Source organism: Calliphora vicina, chromosome 3 (genome assembly GCF_958450345.1).
Source record: "Calliphora vicina chromosome 3, idCalVici1.1, whole genome shotgun sequence".
NCBI lineage: Eukaryota > Metazoa > Arthropoda > Insecta > Diptera > Calliphoridae > Calliphora > Calliphora vicina.
In genome coordinates, this window is record NC_088782.1 from 91052697 (window position 1) to 91073069 (window position 20373).

At 30.6% G+C, this 20373-nt stretch overlaps 1 protein-coding gene across 1 annotated transcript in view; it reads left to right on the forward strand.

The window, feature by feature from the left end:
• olf413 overlaps nt 1-20373 on the forward strand; it is a 53090-nt gene that overhangs the window by 21944 nt on the left and 10773 nt on the right. The window contains exons 5-8 of the mRNA XM_065504515.1: nt 9960-10155; nt 14591-14760; nt 17320-17482; nt 18858-18993. Coding sequence (XP_065360587.1) covers nt 9960-10155; nt 14591-14760; nt 17320-17482; nt 18858-18993 — 665 coding nt within the window. The remainder of the gene's footprint in view (nt 1-9959; nt 10156-14590; nt 14761-17319; nt 17483-18857; nt 18994-20373) is intronic.

Sequence of the window (20373 nt, forward strand, 5' to 3'; positions counted from 1 at the left end):
ATAAAACCATTCATATTTATAATAAAAAAGGACAAAAAAAATCAATTTTTATACTGTCAAATAAATGTTTGCACATTCGATAAAATATTAAGTTTGTGATACAATTCCAGGGTTTTAGCTGCTAATATATTGTGTGTCCAACTTGAGCATCAATTACGGCTGCCTATTGAGTTAATTAGCTTAGGGATATCATATTCCAAGGGTATATTGTCCCACTCTTCTTTAATTTATTCGTTTTTATTCTTTGGCGATATTTTTCCCACTTTTTTCTTTAAATGTATCCACAAATTTTCGATATGGTTAATATCAGGACTTCGGGCAGGGGTATCAATAACTTTTGTACAGTTATATAGTAACCACGACCAAATAAATAAGAGTTATGTTTGGGATCATTGTCTAGTAATATTTGTATTAAAACTTGTTTGAATTTACCGGGTCAACAAAACCGAATTTCAGAATGATAGCGATTAAATCGGTTTTTAAAACATCAAGATAAAATTATTTCGTCAATATTTTATCCAAAATCCTGATTACCCTACTCCCTTACTGGATATACAACCCCATACCATAACTTAAAGCTTTCCAAACTTAACTGTAGGAATTAAATTTTTGTTTTCTAGAGCTGTCAGAGGTTTTCGCCAAACTTTTTGGATTCCATCATGACAGTACAACATTATTTTTGTCATATCAGAAAAAATTTAGTCGTCCCAGGAGTGAAAATCCCAGAAAATCTGAATCGTTTCTCAATATTTTTGATTTAGAGCAGGGGTTTTTTCCTAGCCATTCCTGAAGAATATTTGTGTTTTAGTAGCACATTTCGGAGTGTTTCATGTGATACTCTTAGCCCATAATCATTTTCCACTTGCAGATTTTCCTTTATAATAATTAAAATACAAAAAATATAATCTTTTTCGAAATGCGATTTCCTGCCATTATTTTTATTTAAATATAAAGTCACTTGTAGAACTTAAAAAAAATATTTTTGAACTACCTCTTTCAAATGCGATTACATTCATAAAAAGGTCTATTTGCACAAAATTCGAGTATATTTAACCATTTTTTTGTTTTCTTCACTCAGTATGCAAAGATTTTTTTGACACCATTCATATTGTAAAAACATATATTTTTGTTGTTGGTGTTGTAACGCGTTTGTCAATTTTAAATATGTTGGTGGAGTCAGATAGTCGTAAGAGGTCCAATAACGGAATGTGTGAAAAAAAAACAAAAATTAAATGAATTTATTCTTGGAATTCTTAAATGAAAATAAAATTTTAAAAATTTGTTTACTGTGCAAAGATATTTTTGACAAACTGTATATGAAAATCGTCGTCCTCATACATAAATATTGTTACGAAATTGTACTTGAATTCAAATATAAAAGTAGTATAATGCTTTCAAATAGCAGTGCCCAAACTTTAACATATCTGTGGGCATTATTAACATTGAATAAAAGCTTTCAGTTGACCATTGATCGTAAGTTGGCAACGCTGTTTGCTGCGACCATATATTCGAATTTGAATATTCAGTAAAAGAACATTGTAGAAAGTACACCTCAGATGGCGTATGTATTAGAAAGCTCTAGACAGTTAAAGAGCAATCTAGAATGCAGATGGCAGTGTTATAAATAGTGGCAGAGGTTGCCGTCGTGAGTGAGTTTATCAGAGACGCTTTTCGAATAAACATCAACTGAGTGCCTTAAAGTGTGCTGTATTTTTCAAGTGAATTCGTGTACATTATAAAGTGTCTGTATTTCTTAGAATTTATAAACGTGTATAAAAAAAGACATTGAGTGACTATATAATTCTGTTGTTGTTGTACATTTTAAATAAATAAAGAGTTGTTACAATTTTAAACTACTAAACGACTTTTATTTGCAATCAAAAGTATCCGGTTTATTTAAAGGAAATAAACCAACGTTTTAAAAAGGTTAAAACATAACAATATGTTATAAACATCGATTTTACACATATAAATTATATGCATATCTCAATTTAAAAGTCACCTACACACGCATAAATCTCTTATAAATATCGTTATCAGTCAACATTCCGTACCGTACCAAATTTTATGAAGATCGGCTCATAATTGGTCATAGTTCCCATATAAGGACCAATTCTGAAAATCAGATTAATATCCATATCTTATAAATATTAAATCAAAATTTTACTCATATATGTTGTATGTATGTAAAAATAATACTACTAGATCATATTATTGCAAATAAATATCGACATCAAGATAAAATTCAACATAAATTAAATTAATTTTTACAGCAATTATACAACATCCCATCCCAAGGTCTTTTAAAAATTAATTTATCTTGAAAATATTGTTATAGAAATTAAGCTAAAATATTTTATGACGATCAGCACATAATAGGTCTAAGGCCACGCAATGAGCGGCTATGCGGCGAGCGTCAGAGCGATGAGCGTAGCTTGATATCCGATAAAATATTCAATTCAAATTAGTTTCAAGTATACAGAAATAATACTGATGGGTTATGTTCATTCTACCTATTATTAATATTAATACAGATCAACTGACTTCCGAAAATCATATTCGGTTTTTATATATATCAACAAAACCAAAATTTAACAAACATTTTTTTGATTTATACAAAAACCATTATAGTAATGTCCTAATATAATGGGAACATGGCTACCAATTAGATCGGCCGTGTTCGTCGATAGGAGGGGTTTAATTATGTTTATTAAGTTACCGGAGAAATTAAATTTGAAGGTAGCAAATACTAAAAGCAATCCAAAACAGATAAAGGACGAGAAAGAATAGATATGTCGATGACTGACGTGTAGCTTGTGGTCTTATTTTTTACACTGATCCAGGCCCACCCTCCTTGCTGACATGAGAACCATATTAACAATTGTCAGCCCAATAAGTAAAGACAAACAAATGAAGCACCCTACCCCATATCCATAACACCTTTCGTAATAATAAATACAAGCATAAATTTCCATGTTCAAAATCAATATTTAATATAGTATTCACAATCTTGTGGAAATGGAAATGCAAATGCAAAATTGTATAGGTTGCTAGACCATTTCCACAAGATTATGAATACCGCTAATATTAATTTATTTATAATTAAGTAAAAAGTCTTTCGTTAAACATTTAAGAAGGAGTTTAAAATATATATTTTCATTGAAAATAGTCACCATTCAAAAGTTGATTAATAAAAATGAAATCTTAGAACAAAGGTATAGCAATATTTAACAAAAACAATTATAATTCAATTTCAATTTATTTATATAATATTATTAAATACAATGAAATTTGCTGTTAAGTAAATTTATAAAGAGGTTAGGATTAGATCCTTTTCTACTTCAACATATATTGCAGTTTTTATAATTAAAAGTATAGATTTACAAATATTAATAGTTAAGGAAATTTTTTTCAAAAAACCTTAATGAACATTTTTTTAAAAGGGGTTTGTTAAAGCTACGATTAAAATTATGACGAAACAAGTTCATTGATATGTGTAAATTCAGAATGAAGACATCTGGAGTTAAAATTCGTGGTGAGTTTTTGGATTCTGTTTCAAACAAGGTCCACGTTAGCTAAGGTGTGCAGTCGTTGAGTGGAATAATACCAAGGCAAATTATATATCATTTTTAGCAGCTTATTCTGAGCAATTTGTAGTTTTTTGATGTGACATTCTGCAGATGTAGACCAGACTGGGGCTGCGTAAAACATTATTGCTTGAATGTGGATTTAAATATTAAATTTTTGTTCTGGATGTTCAGTTTGGAATTTCTGTTGATTAAGGGATATAGCAATCTCGTTAAGTTGTTAACTTTATCCACAATTTTGGATATGTGGTATTTAAATTTGAGTTTGGGGTCGAATATTACGCCTAAATATTTCACTCTTTCCATCCAAGGAATATCAATGTTGTCAAAGGTTATATTATGTTGGGGTAAGTAACAAGGTTTTACCCTTCTTGAGAAATATATCGCCTGAGTTTTTGAGGATTAACAAGAATTTTCCATTTTGAAAAATATGCATTAATAGTAGTTAATGCTACTTGTAAATTATTTAAGACGGCAGCCGAAAGTATTTCGGAGCTAAGTATAGCGGTGTCATCAGCAAAGATAGAAGTTATACAGCCGTCTAGTGCTGGAAAATCTGCAGTATATATATTATATAGTATTGGTGAGAGGCACGATACCTGGGGACAACCGGCTAATATTTTCGTTTCTATTTAATGGTTTGAATTTATGAAAACTCAAAAACTTCGATCTGAAAGAAAGCTTGTGACTATTTTAATTAATGATGATGGAAAATTTAGCCTTATCATTTTGTAAATCAGGCCATTATACCAGACCGAATCAAAGGCAGCCTTAATAGCCAATAGCACCATTCCTGTTGATTTACCTTGTGCGAAGTTAGAGTTAATAGTCTTACGTATTCTAATAAACGGCTGTATCGAATTATGATGTGTACGGAAACCAAATTATTGTGCTGGTAAAATATTGTGCAAATCAATGAATTCAATAATTTTTCCTTTAATTATTTTTTCTAATATTTTGCTTAAGGACGAAAGGAGGCTTATAGGCCTGTAGGAAAGCGGACTGTCAGCTGGTTTGTTTGGTTTTCTTATCGGAACCACTTTTGCTAGCATCCAAACTTTAGGAAAATAGTGCAGTCGAAGGCATGAATTAATGAGCTCTGTGATGTATTTGACTCCCTTTTTTAGTAAATATTTTAAACATTTATTCGTTATTCCACCAACGCCTGGACTCTTTTTGGGCTTAAGTTTTTTTATTATTGACGATATTGTATCTTTTGAAACATATAAATCGTTTACTTCGCTAGTATTTAAATAATTAAAATTATCAACAGTATTGTTAACATCTGTTATTGTAAACGAATTGCTGAGATTTGATGAAATTGAGTGATTTAAACTAAACAATTGAGCCAGTATTTCACATTTCTCTTGTTGCGTATTATATTTTTCATTATTGTGTTTTAAAATCGGAATGTTCATAGATTTCTTCTTTAAAATTTTTAAAATGTTCCAAAAGGGAGAAGAACCTTTTTCAAGAGTTGCCAACTTCCTATTCCAGGAATTGTTTTTAAAATTCTTAATTGCTTCTCTTATTTTGTGATTATATTCATTTGTGCGTACGTGATCTAAAACATCTCTGTATCTTTTCCAGTTTCGTCTGTGTATATTTCTGACTTGTATAATGGACTGAATATTGGATGGTAGCGATGGCAAAGTAGGAATGATCTCTTTTTTAGGAACGCTGTATTCTATAGCAGATGAAATTGTTTCATTAAGCCTAGTAATTAAATAGTCTATTTCATCCATATTTACTACACTCATATTTTGGGTAGATAGGTAATTTTTAACAAACGTTGCGTATCTAGACCAATTTGCATGTTTGTAGTCGAAATATGTTCTTTGTATTGGGTCAAAACTGCTGTTAATGGTAATTTTTACAGGAAGATGGTCTGAGCTTAAGTCATTTATAACTCTAGCTGCAGAAATACTAGTTTCCATATTCGTCAGAAATAAATCAAGGGTTGATGCTTGCCTTCTTGGGTCGGCTGGTATATAAGTTGGGTCCACTGGATATAATATACGAAGATTATCTGAGTCTAGCTTTTCATAGAGAAAATTTCCCCAACAATTAGACCGCTGACAACCCCAGAGATTATGCCTGCTGTTAAAATCACCTCCAAGTATAAATTTTACATTTCTATTGTTAAACTTTCGTAAATCTTGAATTATCACTACCGGCAGAACCTCCGGGGAAATAGCAGGAATAAATTTGAATATAATTATCATTAGATGTTCTTATTATAACGCCGATGTTTTCAATTTCTAATGTATTTAAAGTTGGTAAAAGTGTATGTTCGATACTTTTCCTTATCAAAATCGCTACTCCCCCCCTCGAGTTTCGCGATCATTCCTATAACAATAAAAGTCTTTGTGTTTTATTGAAATAGTACTATTTAACATTGTTTCCGATATTAGTTCCTCTTTTTTATTTCGTATGCCACGTGCATTCCATGTTGCTATATTTATATTATTATTCAAATAAAAATTTACATGCAAGTGAAGTTATCACTTCGAATTATAATTCAAATATTTGATACTGTGATGACTTTGTTTATAAATAATCAAAAAAAAGTGTATGTACCAAATGTAGAGTTCACTTAATTCAACGTAATATGTATAATGGAATTCTAATATATTCTCATACTAAATTGGAGTATGATTATTTGATAACATTCATATTACGTATACGTTATAAAATAAGTGTACGAAAGAATACGACACAATTGAATCAAAAACAAAATGATTCCAACAATCCAATAATATTCAAATTGAAGATAATTCTTCCACTTTGGTATTCTTGATATCTACACGTACAAAAATTATTTAAATTTGCAAATAAAATTATGGCAAACGCAAAAAAATATTGAAAATGTATTGTTTTTACTTTCAAACCAAATTTTTTTAGCAATGAAAATATTTTCGAAATTTTGAAAACTTAGAAATAAACCAAGTCAATGCAAACTAAATCAAAAAACAAAATAATTTAACATAGTAGAAATTTTCAAAGTATAAAAACATTTAAATCAAAATCTTAATAAAACTAAATATGAATTTGGAATAGGTCCGTAGAAGTCAGTCGCTATCACACAATATTCAAGTAGTTTCTGGAATTATCTATCTAACGCATAATATTTCTATTTCTATAGCTTTTAGATGCTATTTGAATGTTATTAAAGCTGCTAACAGTTAATTTTGTTATACTTGCAAACATGTAGAAGTTTCGAGCATTGGAAATGTTCATAAACATGACCGTTATATTCGAATCGTTAATGAAACTTCGTAACAATATATTGCAGACAGAGTTCGAAAAAAACACTAACAATCCGTACGTTAGTGTATTGTACTGTACATCTTCTGTACAGTACACATACACATTCGCTGCAAAATGTACGAAATACCTTAAAAAAATTTAGAGTTTGCGAATATGTACATATACAATATACCGTACACTACGATTGTGAGATGATGTTCGTAAACACTACGAATAAGGTACGGTACATTGTACATATTCACTACGTTTAGTGTACATTTAGCGAAGATTTTGTTGAACATGTGGAGTGTTGATGAAGGCAGAAATTGATATATTTAATACAAAAATAATGACGGAGAATTAAGAAAATCGAAAGATATGTATTTATAAATGTGTTTAAGTGTAGTATAATAAAATTAAATTTTTCCCAACAATGCTCTCTTGTATTAAGTTGCATTTTTTTTTAAATATGTTTTACTAGATACCTATAGGCAGCCCACAAACTTGTTAGTAAAAATAATTTTCAAGCCAATTCAATTGTTCTATTTTGCCTTAATTTTATATCTAAAAATAATGAACTAAAATAGTTTAACAAATTATTGAAACGAAGAAATTAATTAAAATCAAAGGATTTACCCATGCAAATTTACTCACATAAATAATAAAAAATTTAACAACGGCATATATTTCTAATAGACAATACAAGTAAATGAAACAGAAAACACATGGAAAAATACTATACCGTCATGTACTTTAAAATCTTCGCTGCCTACATGTACCCTAAAAAGTTCACTACGTGTACGCTAAAATCTTCCCTAAAAAGTTCACTACATGTACACTAAAAAGAACACTAAACGTAGTGTACATTTCGAAAAGTACATAAACGCTACGAGGTAGTGAATGTGTAGAATGTTCCGTACCTTATTCGTAGTGTACGGTATATTGTATAGGTACATGTGCGCAAACACTAAAAACAGATGAAGGGAATGTGTTCTTTAAATGTACGGTAATTGCAAATAATATCATAAAATTTTGCACACATTGTTCTTTCGATAAAAAGTCAAACTCTGTTGAAAATGTCCAGAATCCGATTTCATCCAGTCCATATACAAATTTCTTCCCGGAATGCCTGTACAATAGCAATAGTCATACAAAATTCAGCAATCATAAGTTCTATGTAAATATAAGTCACGAAACGAAATTTTTTTTTGGATCTGTCCATATTTGTTCATTTTTACACAGATATGCAATCTATGTTTAACCATAGCCTCCACTTCTAAAAATCACATTTATATGAATAAAGCTCTTATAAATTTCAATTTTAAATTCGACAAGAATAATCCTCATGTACCAAAGAATTGGCCATAGAAACATTTCCGAAAAACACATTAACCTAAATATTATAAATATTTATATCGAACTAAAATTGTATATATCAGTTGTATTCCAAAATCTTACTATGGTTTTTGTGACGATCAGTCCATAATTTGTAATAGCTCCCATAAAAGATAAATACATATATATCAGGGCACAAAATTGTATGGCAATCGCCCCATATAAGCCCATATTAGAAAAATACATTATCGCGCATAAATATCGATATATGGATATTCTGACTATCGATCCATAATTATATATAACTTCTTTATAAGGCCCAGATCCGGAAAATACATTAATCTTTAGCAATGTGAGATTTACCATCAGATAAATGTTTTTAAAGAAAACGCACAGCAATCGGTGCCCGTTTAAATTGGTAATACCCATAAGATTCGGCACAGACGGTACTCTTACTTGTTCGATTTGTTATTTTATTCTTAAATTATAAACTTTTTGCTAATTATATTAAAAAACCTTTCAATTTAAAATGTGTTGAAAACTTTTTTTAATTATATTTATTCATCTAGTCGTGAAAAATTAAAAATATTTTTAAAAAATAATTATGTTTTTATCTGTTTATTGATATTATATTGGGATTTGACATCTTCGTTTTTAATGAAAGTTACCACACATATTACGGTTCCTCAAATCAATGACTTTTTCATCGAAAACCCTTTGCAAAAGGTTAAAGGTCAATTTTTGGAGCATATATTTCGATGTAAAAATATCAAAGATTTTTAAAAATTGAAAAAGAACATGTTATGAGGACACCTAAGTATCAAAGTTATGGCCAATAATGTGTATATACTTTTAGAAAATTTTAACATATTTTTCAATATTCAAATTTTCGCGATAGCATGCAGTTATTAGCATTTTATGCATAAGCTGCTAATATTAAGATTGAAAGCTCTAGAATTTGAATATTCTAGATTTGTCCATTAAGAACAATCATGATGCTACTTGAAAGATGGCGCTGTGTATAAATAGTGGCAGAGGTTGCAGTCGTTTGTCAGTTTATCATAGGCGCTATTAGAGTTAACATCAACTGTTTTGTACATTATAAAGTGTTTGTGTTATTATGAGTTATAAACAAAGTGACTATTTAAACTGTTGTTATGTAAATTTGAATAAAGAGTTGATACAAATTCGATATATTTATGAGAGATTTATAACGTATGTATTTAATAAAACAAATTAATATTAATAATTTAAACTCAAAATTAAAAGAAAATTTGTGAAAATTAGAAAAGTTTGAATATTATTGAACTTACACAAAAAAATACAGAATGGAAATGGCCTTTCAAAGACCTTTCACATGATATCAAAATATTATGAAATCTGAAATATGAAAAAATCTAAACAAATTTAATTTTTTGTAGTTTTTATTTGGTTTACGTCAAAAACAGATTGAAAGTAGTTTTAAATTTATTTTTTTAAATAAGTTAGTTTTTGTAATTTTTCTATTTCTACCTAAACTACTACTGCTACGCCAAGTGCTACTTCTAAGTAATACAAATTAGAACTTGAAGTAGAACTGTATCAATGATTTGTATTTGTAAGCCTCTACTCCATTTAAAGTTTATGTTATATCACTTACTACTGCTATATTTAGAGTTATTTTTGTGAGTAGCAGTAGTTTTAGTAAAAATAGGGCAACTAAAACAATTGTAGCAATAGTTTTATAGTATCCAAATAACTGATTTTTTACTACATTATTTGTTTCATTTATTTTTTGGATTTGTTTAGAGTTTTACATTTCCCGACGAAGCTGGCTATCCAATGGAATCTCGCCAGGCGAAATATTATCTTATGGAAACACATTACATTAATTTACAACCCGATGTGAAGCAATTCCCAACGCGACAAATGGCCGACAACTCTGGATTAAAAATTCATTTCACTCATGTATTACGTCCGTATGATGCGGGAGTATTATCAATTGGTAAGTGAAATCTTTCAAAAATATATTACAAAATGTGTATATCTACATACCAAGTTTGGTATTAAAATAAAAAACAAAAATAAAAAAATGTATTTAAAATTTTGCATTTTTTTCCACTAGAAGTACAGGTCGCAATTTTGAAGATACATCGATAATAATTTGGCACGTAGGATTTGTTTTGCTCCTATGACGGAGCTTATTGAAGTTGGTTTAGAACTCCAAATATAGCATTTGCTATTATAAATGTCTTAAACATATCGGTATCTGTATTAAATTAATAGGGAATAATCACTTTAGGTTGAATAAATCTTGTATAGATGTTAGATTTGCCAACCGATCATTTCGTCGAGGCAGATCAGTTTTAGAGTCGAGTGTCCCGGCGATACTCTGAATGGGGCACCATCTGTCCCGTTTTTAAAAAAATGAGAATCAATTATGCGAGGCATACCAATATTTTATAAATAATATTATGAGCATATTATCATCACATATAAAATATTTAGAAAGTGACTACATCCAAACTATAGAAGTTTGTGGATATTTTTCACAAAATAATTTGGTTGCAAGTAGATAATAATAACAAAAAATATTATTTTACTAAAGAATCTGTGCGTAAAAAATTCTTGATTATTTGAGTAAGTGGTTTGATTTTTCAACTGAAGATTTTTTTATAAATCTAAACAGTTTAATTTGACAAGGATGCTTTTTTTCTGAAATACATATATTTCCCAAATAGTATTTTGTCAAAAGTGAGTATCACTATTTAACAATATATGTAGTTCATCTATTTCTTTGAGTACCGAAAAAAGTATTTAAAATCTATAATGACAACTTCAACGTTACACAGTGGTTTAGAAAGGTTTTTTTTTGGAAATAGTTCGGTATCTCGGGAACTATTGGAGATACATACTAATGGGTGCCATTTTAAAAAAAATCGCCAAAAATCCATTTATGATGCGAAGGAAATTTGCATGCAATATATTGTTACGTTTTTACCTTTTAAAAACAATGTTTATTTTCTTTCCCTTTTTACAAGTTCTAACTTAGGATGCGTATAACATTTTATAGGGAATAGATAACTGTTAGCAAGTTTTTTATTTTATTTAGAATCTTATCGTCAATATAGCTGATATTTTAGAAATAAATTTCGACCCTCTGTAGACTCGCCATATCTAAAAAAACATAAAAAGATCGAGCAAAATTAAAAAAAATTAATCATTGTACCTGAATATCTCTTCAACTAATAGAGATAACCTACACTTCTTTAAAATTTCAGCTCATTCGGATCTGAAATTTTTGCCGCTTTTTTAAAAAAATTGAGACCCGAGGTGACAAACTTTGAGGGGTTACGCACTGGCCCCCATTATCGCTAGGAAGCTGAACAAACGTAAATCAACTCGAAAACACCTCAGCTCAACCCATGTGATAATATTCGTAATAATATCTCCTATAGTTCCCAAGATACCGAATTATTTCAAAAAAAAAAGTTTCTAAACCACTGTGCGTTAGTAAAAGAAACGGTCATTACATCTAACAAGCATCGGAATCGTTGTTTCCACTTTCAAAAACATCGCTCCACAGGATTTCGTGTTGCAATCGGGACAATGTTATATTTATTGTCTTTCACATTTTGAGGTTTCTGTAATGAGGTGAATAAGTATGGAGCACAGTGGTATGAGAAAACAAGTAAGAGTGCTATATTCGGCTATGCCGAATCTTATATACCCTTCACCTTTGTTGTGGATGCATTATTATTTTTTATAATTAGTATATATGTATGTACATTGCCCACTTTCAGCGTACAGCATCATAAATTTATCAAGAACACAAAAAACAACAACAACGCCAAACGAAACAAAACACCAAAAGAAAAAACAAAAACAAAATACGCAAGGCAATGAAACCAACACACATCCAAACATACGTTTAATTGTATAAAAAACAACAACAACGCCAAAAGAAACAAAACACAAAAGAAAAACAAAAAAACGCAAAGCATGCACATCCAAACATACGATTTGTTGCTTTTTTGTCAAAAAAACCAACACACAACCAAACAAAAGTTTAGTTGTATAAAAAACAACAACAACGCCAAAAGAAACAAAACACAAAAAAACAAAATATGCAAAGCATGCACATCCAAACATACGATTTGTTGCTTTTTTGTAAAAAAAACCAACACATAACCAAACAAAAGTTTAGTTGTATAAAAACCAACAACGCCAAAAGAAACAAAACACAAAAAAAACAAAATACACAAAGCTTGCACATCCAAACATACGTTTTGTTGTTTTTTTTGTCAAAGCATGCAATACATTGTGTTTTTTGATGAAATTTTCAGAGGTTGTCTCGGATTTTTGCTCATATCTCCGTTATTTATGGACGGATTTTGCTGATTTTAAATAGCAAAATTCTCGAAAGTATGTCTGACAGAATTGTTAAAGATTTGGATCCCGGAGATATCTGTCTGTCTGTCTGTCTGTCTGTCTGTCTGTCTGTCTGTCTGTCTGTCTGTCTGTCTGTCTGTCTGTCTGTCTGTCTGTCTGTCTGTCTGTCTGTCTGTCTGTCTGTCTGTCTGTCTGTCTGTCTGTCTGTCTGTCTGTCTGTCTGTCTGTCTGTCTGTCTGTCTGTCTGTCTGTCTGTCTGTCTGTCTGTCTGTCTGTCTGTCTGTCTGTCTGTCTGTCTGTCTGTCTGTCTGTCTGTCTGTCTGTCTGTCTGTCTGTCTGTCTGTCTGTCTGTCTGTCTGTCTGTCTGTCTGTCTGTCTGTCTGTCTGTCTGTCTGTCTGTCTGTCTGTCTGTCTGTCTGTCTGTCTGTCTGTCTGTCTGTCTGTCTGTCTGTCTGTCTGTCTGTCTGTCTGTCTGTCTGTCTGTCTGTCTGTCTGTCTGTCTGTCTGTCTGTCTGTCTGTCTGTCTGTCTGTCTGTCTGTCTGTCTGTCTGTCTGTCTGTCTGTCTGTCTGTCTGTCTGTCTGTCTGTCTGTCTGTCTGTCTGTCTGTCTGTCTGTCTGTCTGTCTGTCTGTCTGTCTGTCTGTCTGTCTGTCTGTCTGTCTGTCTGTCTGTCTGTCTGTCTGTCTGTCTGTCTGTCTGTCTGTCTGTCTGTCTGTCTGTCTGTCTGTCTGTCTGTCTGTCTGTCTGTCTGTCTGTCTGTCTGTCTGTCTGTCTGTCTGTCTGTCTGTCTGTCTGTCTGTCTGTCTGTCTGTCTGTCTGTCTGTCTGTCTGTCTGTCTGTCTGTCTGTCTGTCTGTCTGTCTGTCTGTCTGTCTGTCTGTCTGTCTGTCTGTCTGTCTGTCTGTCTGTATATCCATGCCAGGGGCGAGGTTATCGGAACCCTTTACAAAATAATTAAGAACATACTGGGAAATCTAAAATGGGTTACTATATTTTAATATCCACTATGCGATTTGAGAATTTTTGCCCTAAATTTGAATTTTATAGAAAAAATAGACGTTTTTTAAATGGACCTGGTCCCCTCTGTATCAAAAATTGTACAGTTTTTTTCATCTAGAATATTTGATGTAAAGTTAGCTTTTCAATAAGTATAAATTCATTATACATCCTTTTAGAAATTTTTTAGATAACTTAAAAAGAATAAAAGTACTTTTTTCATCAAAAAATTGCGAAAAATCGCCTTTTTTAATTTTTTTAAATTTAAATGCATGTAACTTTGGACTTAGTCATGATTTTTAAACCATTCAATATTTATTTGATATATAGATCTGTTATTAATCCTATAAAAGAAAAATGGAGAAAATCGGGAAATATTTGGAACCGCGGTCATCAAAAAATTGGAGTAGGGTGGGTAAAAATGTTGAAAATTTAATTTTCAAATGCGAATATCTCCTAAGCTATAAGAGATAATTGATAGCTACGAAATTTTATGTAGTGCTCGATGAGAAGATTCTATATGTGTAAGTTTTTTGAAGTAGAAGCTCAAACGTAGAAATAGGATAATTTTTAAAATTGACCATAACCGAGGTGTCCTACTTTGGGGACTTCTGGCCCAGCTCCTGGTGAGCTCATGAGGTCCAGATTCAAAACTTAAACTCGACAACACTTCCCCTTTGCGAGTGCGAAATTTTATTTAAATCGGACCAAGGGTTTAGAAGTTACAGATTTATTTCCCTCTTTTTTCTCATTCCACTGTGTGGCGTTAGTTTGTAGCCTGAGTTTTGAAATTCTCTGGTTTTAAGATAAAATTAAAAAGAATACTAAATATGTAGGTTTAAAATAGGGCCGAACCAATTTTAAAATTCGTTTATTTAAAACAACATTTAAGTATTTTAAGCTAAAATACGTTTATGAATACAAATTTAACGAATTTTAAAAATGCTGTTTATAATTTGTATGAATATGACTATTAGCATGAACATACATACATATATATATCAAATAATTCCCTAATATTCTATGTTTGTGTTTTATTTTGTATAAATTTAGGCATGGATCCCAATTGGCGACATATAATACCTCCTGGACAAAATCAGGTCATATCAGAGGGACAATGTGTAGAAGACTGCACCGCATACGCTTTTCCACACGATGGCATTCATATATTTGCTGTAATGATGAGCACCCATCTAATTGGAAAGGAAGTTAAACTTCGTCAGGTTTGTAATGTTCTATGATGACAATCGCTGTCTTTATGTATGGATGCTCGTATTGAATAAATACGTGAATAAACAAACTTTTTCAATAGTATTCCACATCCATACATAGTGGCACTATGTCACATAGTGGAATGATATTCTGCAAACAATTTTGACCTGTTTTCAATTGTGGAACAAGAAAATAATCTACATTTCTTGCCCATTTATGCTGAATATTATTAATAGAGCAGATTATTGAAATAAGATCAGCTATTACATATAAAGAATGTTGAACTTCTAGTACAGAAAGTGCGTCCAATTTGTCAAAAATATATTTCGAAATATATTTATATATTGGGTCAGATGACCTTATACATGATATTTAAAATTTCAAAGGATACACAATTTGTTGTGTTTTAGACTTTCCTGTAAGGACAACTTCAATAACGTATCAATTATACTCGTACAAAATAGATTATGCCAAGATCATTACAAAATTATTTCTGAATTGTACACAGAAATAATTAATTTTCTAATTCAGTAAAAAAATTACAGAATCAGATAAAATTTTGTTCGAAAATTTGTAAATCCAAACAAAAAATTTAATTGAAATAAACAAATTTTTTTCAATGAAATAAATATGCTATTGAATAAACAAGTTATTTGAATTTATAAGACAATTTCAAACAAGAAAAAATTTTACGGATTCTGATTTTCTGGAATTTCTTAGTTTTACTGATTTAAACAAATGACTTTCAGAAATATTTACCAACTTTAAACAGTGCTTTGGATTTGCCTCGGACTTGTAGATTGAGTATGGAAATCGTAGCAGGAGTCAATAAAAATATTTATAGATGATCATTTTTAATTCGCATTCTGAAGTAGCTAAATATTAAAAAGATTCGAAAATTAAGATTTGGCGAATTTTCTGAAATTTTTTGATCTACAATCGGATCTACGAATGGTTTGATTTTTCTCTCATTGTGTTCGGAGAATGTTGCTCCAAGAAGTCATGAAAGGATTTGTCTCTAATACGAAAAACAAAGTTGTACACACTTTTATATGCAAAAAGTCTGCACAGATCTGGTTATACCTCACAGGATTAATCATATCATGTTAACAAAATTATGAGTGATTTTCGATAGTGGTACGCGATTACCGATTGCCAGAGTTTAAAGCCACTGCGCATGGCCGAAAGCCAGCTAACTAGAGCACATTTTAAGGCGAATAATTTTATTTCTCAAACATAATAGTTTTCAAATGTTCACGTTTCTATACCCATCATCAAAAAATATAGGTTTGTAACACATCAACATTTTCTAAGACAGTCTAGCTATGTCCTTCTGTCTATTGTAAAAACTATGTGGCCCAAACTTGAAAATGGGCAATATCACCTAGCCCCCATACAAATGTAGCCCTCGGGATAGCATTTGAGCAGCCATAAATATGTTGATTATGCTGAAATCTTCAGAAATAATACTGTAAAGTATGGCGAAAATCAGGAAAAATTTGTTCCTCGTTTCAATACAAGCTCCCCCTCGGAAAATGACTTGAACATTCATAATTGTCTTATTATAATTAATATCGTGATGAAATTGGACATAAGCAAGTTTTATATCAACCAAATTCCTTTGTCTTTCTAACTAGATTAAAAAAAAATACTCAAACAAGTTCAAATAATCAGTACTAACTTATAGAGATTCGATTTTAACCGAAACCGCAGTTTTCAAGGCCTGAAACCGAAACCGACAAATATTTTTTGAACTATAATCAGATGAAAAACTAAAAAAAGAAATTGAAATCTAATTTTTTGCTTAATATTATGCAAAATCAAATTCTTCAGTTTTTTCAAAACTCTACTAAGCCCCAATAACAAACACTGAATGTGGATATTCTAGTGTTTATATACGCAGTTATATAAGCGTCTAGGAGAATATTTTTTACTTATATGTGGAGTTTAAAATTTGCTTGATCAAATGCTATAATAAACTAAGCTATGATACCTTGTGTAACTTCTATTTTGTGAAGTGTCTAAAGGAAGATTAGACATTAATGTTTATTCCAGACAAGTTAGAAATCAGACAAAAAACGTTGTCTTGGTATTTTACAAACAATGACTATGTGCAAATAAGTTTTGTACAGATAACATTAAACAAGCGCTGCGTTGTGTGGGAAATTTTCAAAAAATTACTTTTTTATTTGGCTGCAACCAATTTCATTTTCAGTATGAAGAACAAACATTTAGAAATTCTTGGGATGTTCAAAAATCATTAATCTTTGCACAAATTAATTTTATTCGGAAGTAATATTGAATGTTTATTCAGAATATAACATTTATTCAAAATTCTAAAAACGACTAAGTATTTAAGTCACAAAACGTTTGTAAATTTTAATCATTTAATCGATTTCAGTTAGTTTTAGCTATACAATAAATAACAATATTAGATATATCCAAGATAGATTTAGTGAAATTATTTTAAGGGCAGGTCTAATGTATTATGTCGTTGGTCTTTATAAATATGTAAATGCACACATTCATAATTACGAAACAATGTTAATGAGCAAACCTAAATATTATAGATTCGGCAAACCGAGGAATTACCACCAATTGCACACGACAGCAATATAGACGTCGCCTATCAGGACTTCCGTCGTCTGTTAACTCACGCCCATGCATTGCCTGGTGATAGACTTGTAGCTGAATGCATTTATGACAGTTCGTCACGGAAAGCAATAACCCTAGGTAAGTATTACACAGAATATAACTATACAAGCAAATATGTAAATATGCAATATAAAAAAGTTAATAATTGAACACAAATGTCAATAATGACTGTTTCGATGTTGTTGTTTTAGTTGTAGTTGTCAACATAATTCCACAATTTAGAACACTTTTTATATTCATATAACTATACAGTTCGATTGAATATAAACTATGAGGAAATACAAAATACCGTGGGTTCGCGATTCATTCAGTTCTATAACGCATGAATATAGCAAGTTAGTTAGAATTTGTCACCTTCGGAACAATTACCCATTCTTTAATCTATTTTCTTAGCTTGAAATTATCACCTTCGGAATAGTGCTAAGTATCTAACATCCCTTCTGAATAATGGTTCTATAACTAGCTCTTCAATTAATTCATTCGACGAGTTCCAAATAATTAGTTCCTACAAATTTCTATAGAATTACTTATGAATCACAATAATGTTCTATAGAATGCATTCTGAAGTATTTCTGCTTATAGTCTAGAACTAGTGATTTTGGAACAAGTTCTAAAAATGTTCCTGGTATATACGCGGTTGGAAATGTGAATATACATGTATTTCATTAGAAATCAAAATGTTTAATAACAAAGAAAAATTACAATTCAAGCAAGTCAAGATTAGCTTTCAAGATATTGTTTCTCCAAAAGAACCGCTATTAAACCATAAACGTTTGTGATTGTTTGTTGTGTACATTCGGTAGTTAGTGAATAAACACAGTATTAAAAGCGATTCCATTATATTATTGCAACTTGACCTCATTAAAATATATTGCAAATAAATCAGTGATTGGTATAACAATCACAACTGTATAAAAAAAGTAATCCGGGAAACGCCTAGAATACCTAAAATATACCGATGGATCATATATGTGGTTTTTTTTTGACAAAACAACTTAAGTATAACTATGCCCAACTATATTTTTTCTCTGCGTGTAGCACTCTCCTGAAAGATTTAAAAATTACACTTAAGTGGTTTTGTCAAATGTCCACAGATACTTATATTTGTAAAATCCATCACCATGTGGCATCCCTAGCATGTACATACATTTCTAACTGACTGTCTAGATATTTAAACGTTGCATATACAGCCTTTCAAATACATTTTCAGTCAATAGTTCATTTAATATTTCCATACCATTATAGATCCTTTTATTATTACTGCACATTCAACATTTTCATATTGTTTTTTTTTTCAACTTTACATTCGCTGGCTTTTATTATGGCAGCTTATGGCACAAATCTACATTTTTTAGTTTTTTCCCTCTGTATCTACGTTTTTGACTCCTCCAGTTCATGTTGTTTCAGTTTTGTTTAATTTCTATTTGGTATTGTGTTCTATTTTCTTCTGCAGGTGGTTTAACTATGAAGGAGGAAAGTTGTATTGTATTGACTCTTTACTACCCGCGACAAAATAAGCTAACTACCTGTCACTCACTTCCGAGCCTGCCAACAGTTCTTCACTCGCTTGGCATTGAGCAACTAGCAACGTAAGTATATTATACACACATATTTTCAATTGACATTACAAGGTATTGTTAAAAATTCTGTTTTTGTAAAACACAAAATAATTCTCATTCGAATACATATTTGTATGAAATAAAAAATATATCAACATAAATTTTACAGGAGAGACAAAAAACATAATAAAATTTAAAGTTTTGTGGTTACAAATATAATTTTCTTTCATCAATAAAGTGGTTATTTTTAAAAAATAGAAAGCTAAAAATGTGTGAATACGTGTGCCTTGATGCGTTGTACCAATATCTATTAAAAACTCAATTTAGAATTTTTTGGTTGTTACGCCCTTTTGTATTTCAGGTGGCGATATATATATTCCAAAATATTAAGAAATGATATTGGAATCGAAAAATATGGAAATTAACCCTTTTATGCCATTGGAACAAAAATAATCCGAACAGAAATTTTGATAAAAAACTTCATAAAATGATTAAATTACGTAGTTTTTCTTCTAATAACACTGTCCAACAGCATTTTTGGAACAGACTAGCGACCCTATAATTCTGAAAGGGCATGCGGAGTAGATCATTTTTGTAGAATAAACTTATAGTCCAGCTGTTCTGAATTTTTTTTACAGTCGGTCAAAGTTTTAATTTTCTGATCGAAGGTAGCATTATACTAACTGAAAGTTAATATCTGAGAGAATTCTTATTGTCAGAGTTATATTGTGGAATTTTCTGGGGATAATTTCTGTGGAAGATCTTGTAGTGATGGTCGTTGGTTATTATTTTTTGAACTTTGTTGATTATTATTTATTATACTTTGTTAATTTTGTTTTGATCAAGAGAGAAGAGTTAAGATCGAGAAAATCGAAAAAAAATCCTTTCCGAAAGGACATTTAAGGATTAAAATATTCTACGCAATTTTTTGTCGTAAAATTTCAGTGGGGTTCACCAAAGACACAAATGTTGTAAATAAAGCTTTTTATGCTTAATTAGCAAAATTACTCTCCATATCGGGTCTCACTTTTTTAAAAATATCTCCAAAAATCCAAGTACGATTCGAATGAGCTGAAATTTAAAATATAATTAGTCCTTAAAGAAATCTACAAAATATATGCATACATTAGAGTGACAATCAGTTGTATGGAAAACAAATTTTGTTAAAATTTTGAAGAGTGCAGGGTGGAATATTGTGACACTAGGCCTAAATGTTAAGTACTGAAAATTTGAGCCAAATCGGGCATGGCTTTCTGGACGCGCATCGTGGTCAAAGTTCAGAAATATGCAAAATTTTACTGTTAATATGGAATAAATAGGTGAAACTCGTTAACTTTCTGCATTGTTTTCTAGAAATATGTAGATTTATTTATATTAATGAATATTACATTAAAAAAAGTTTTGGAAATT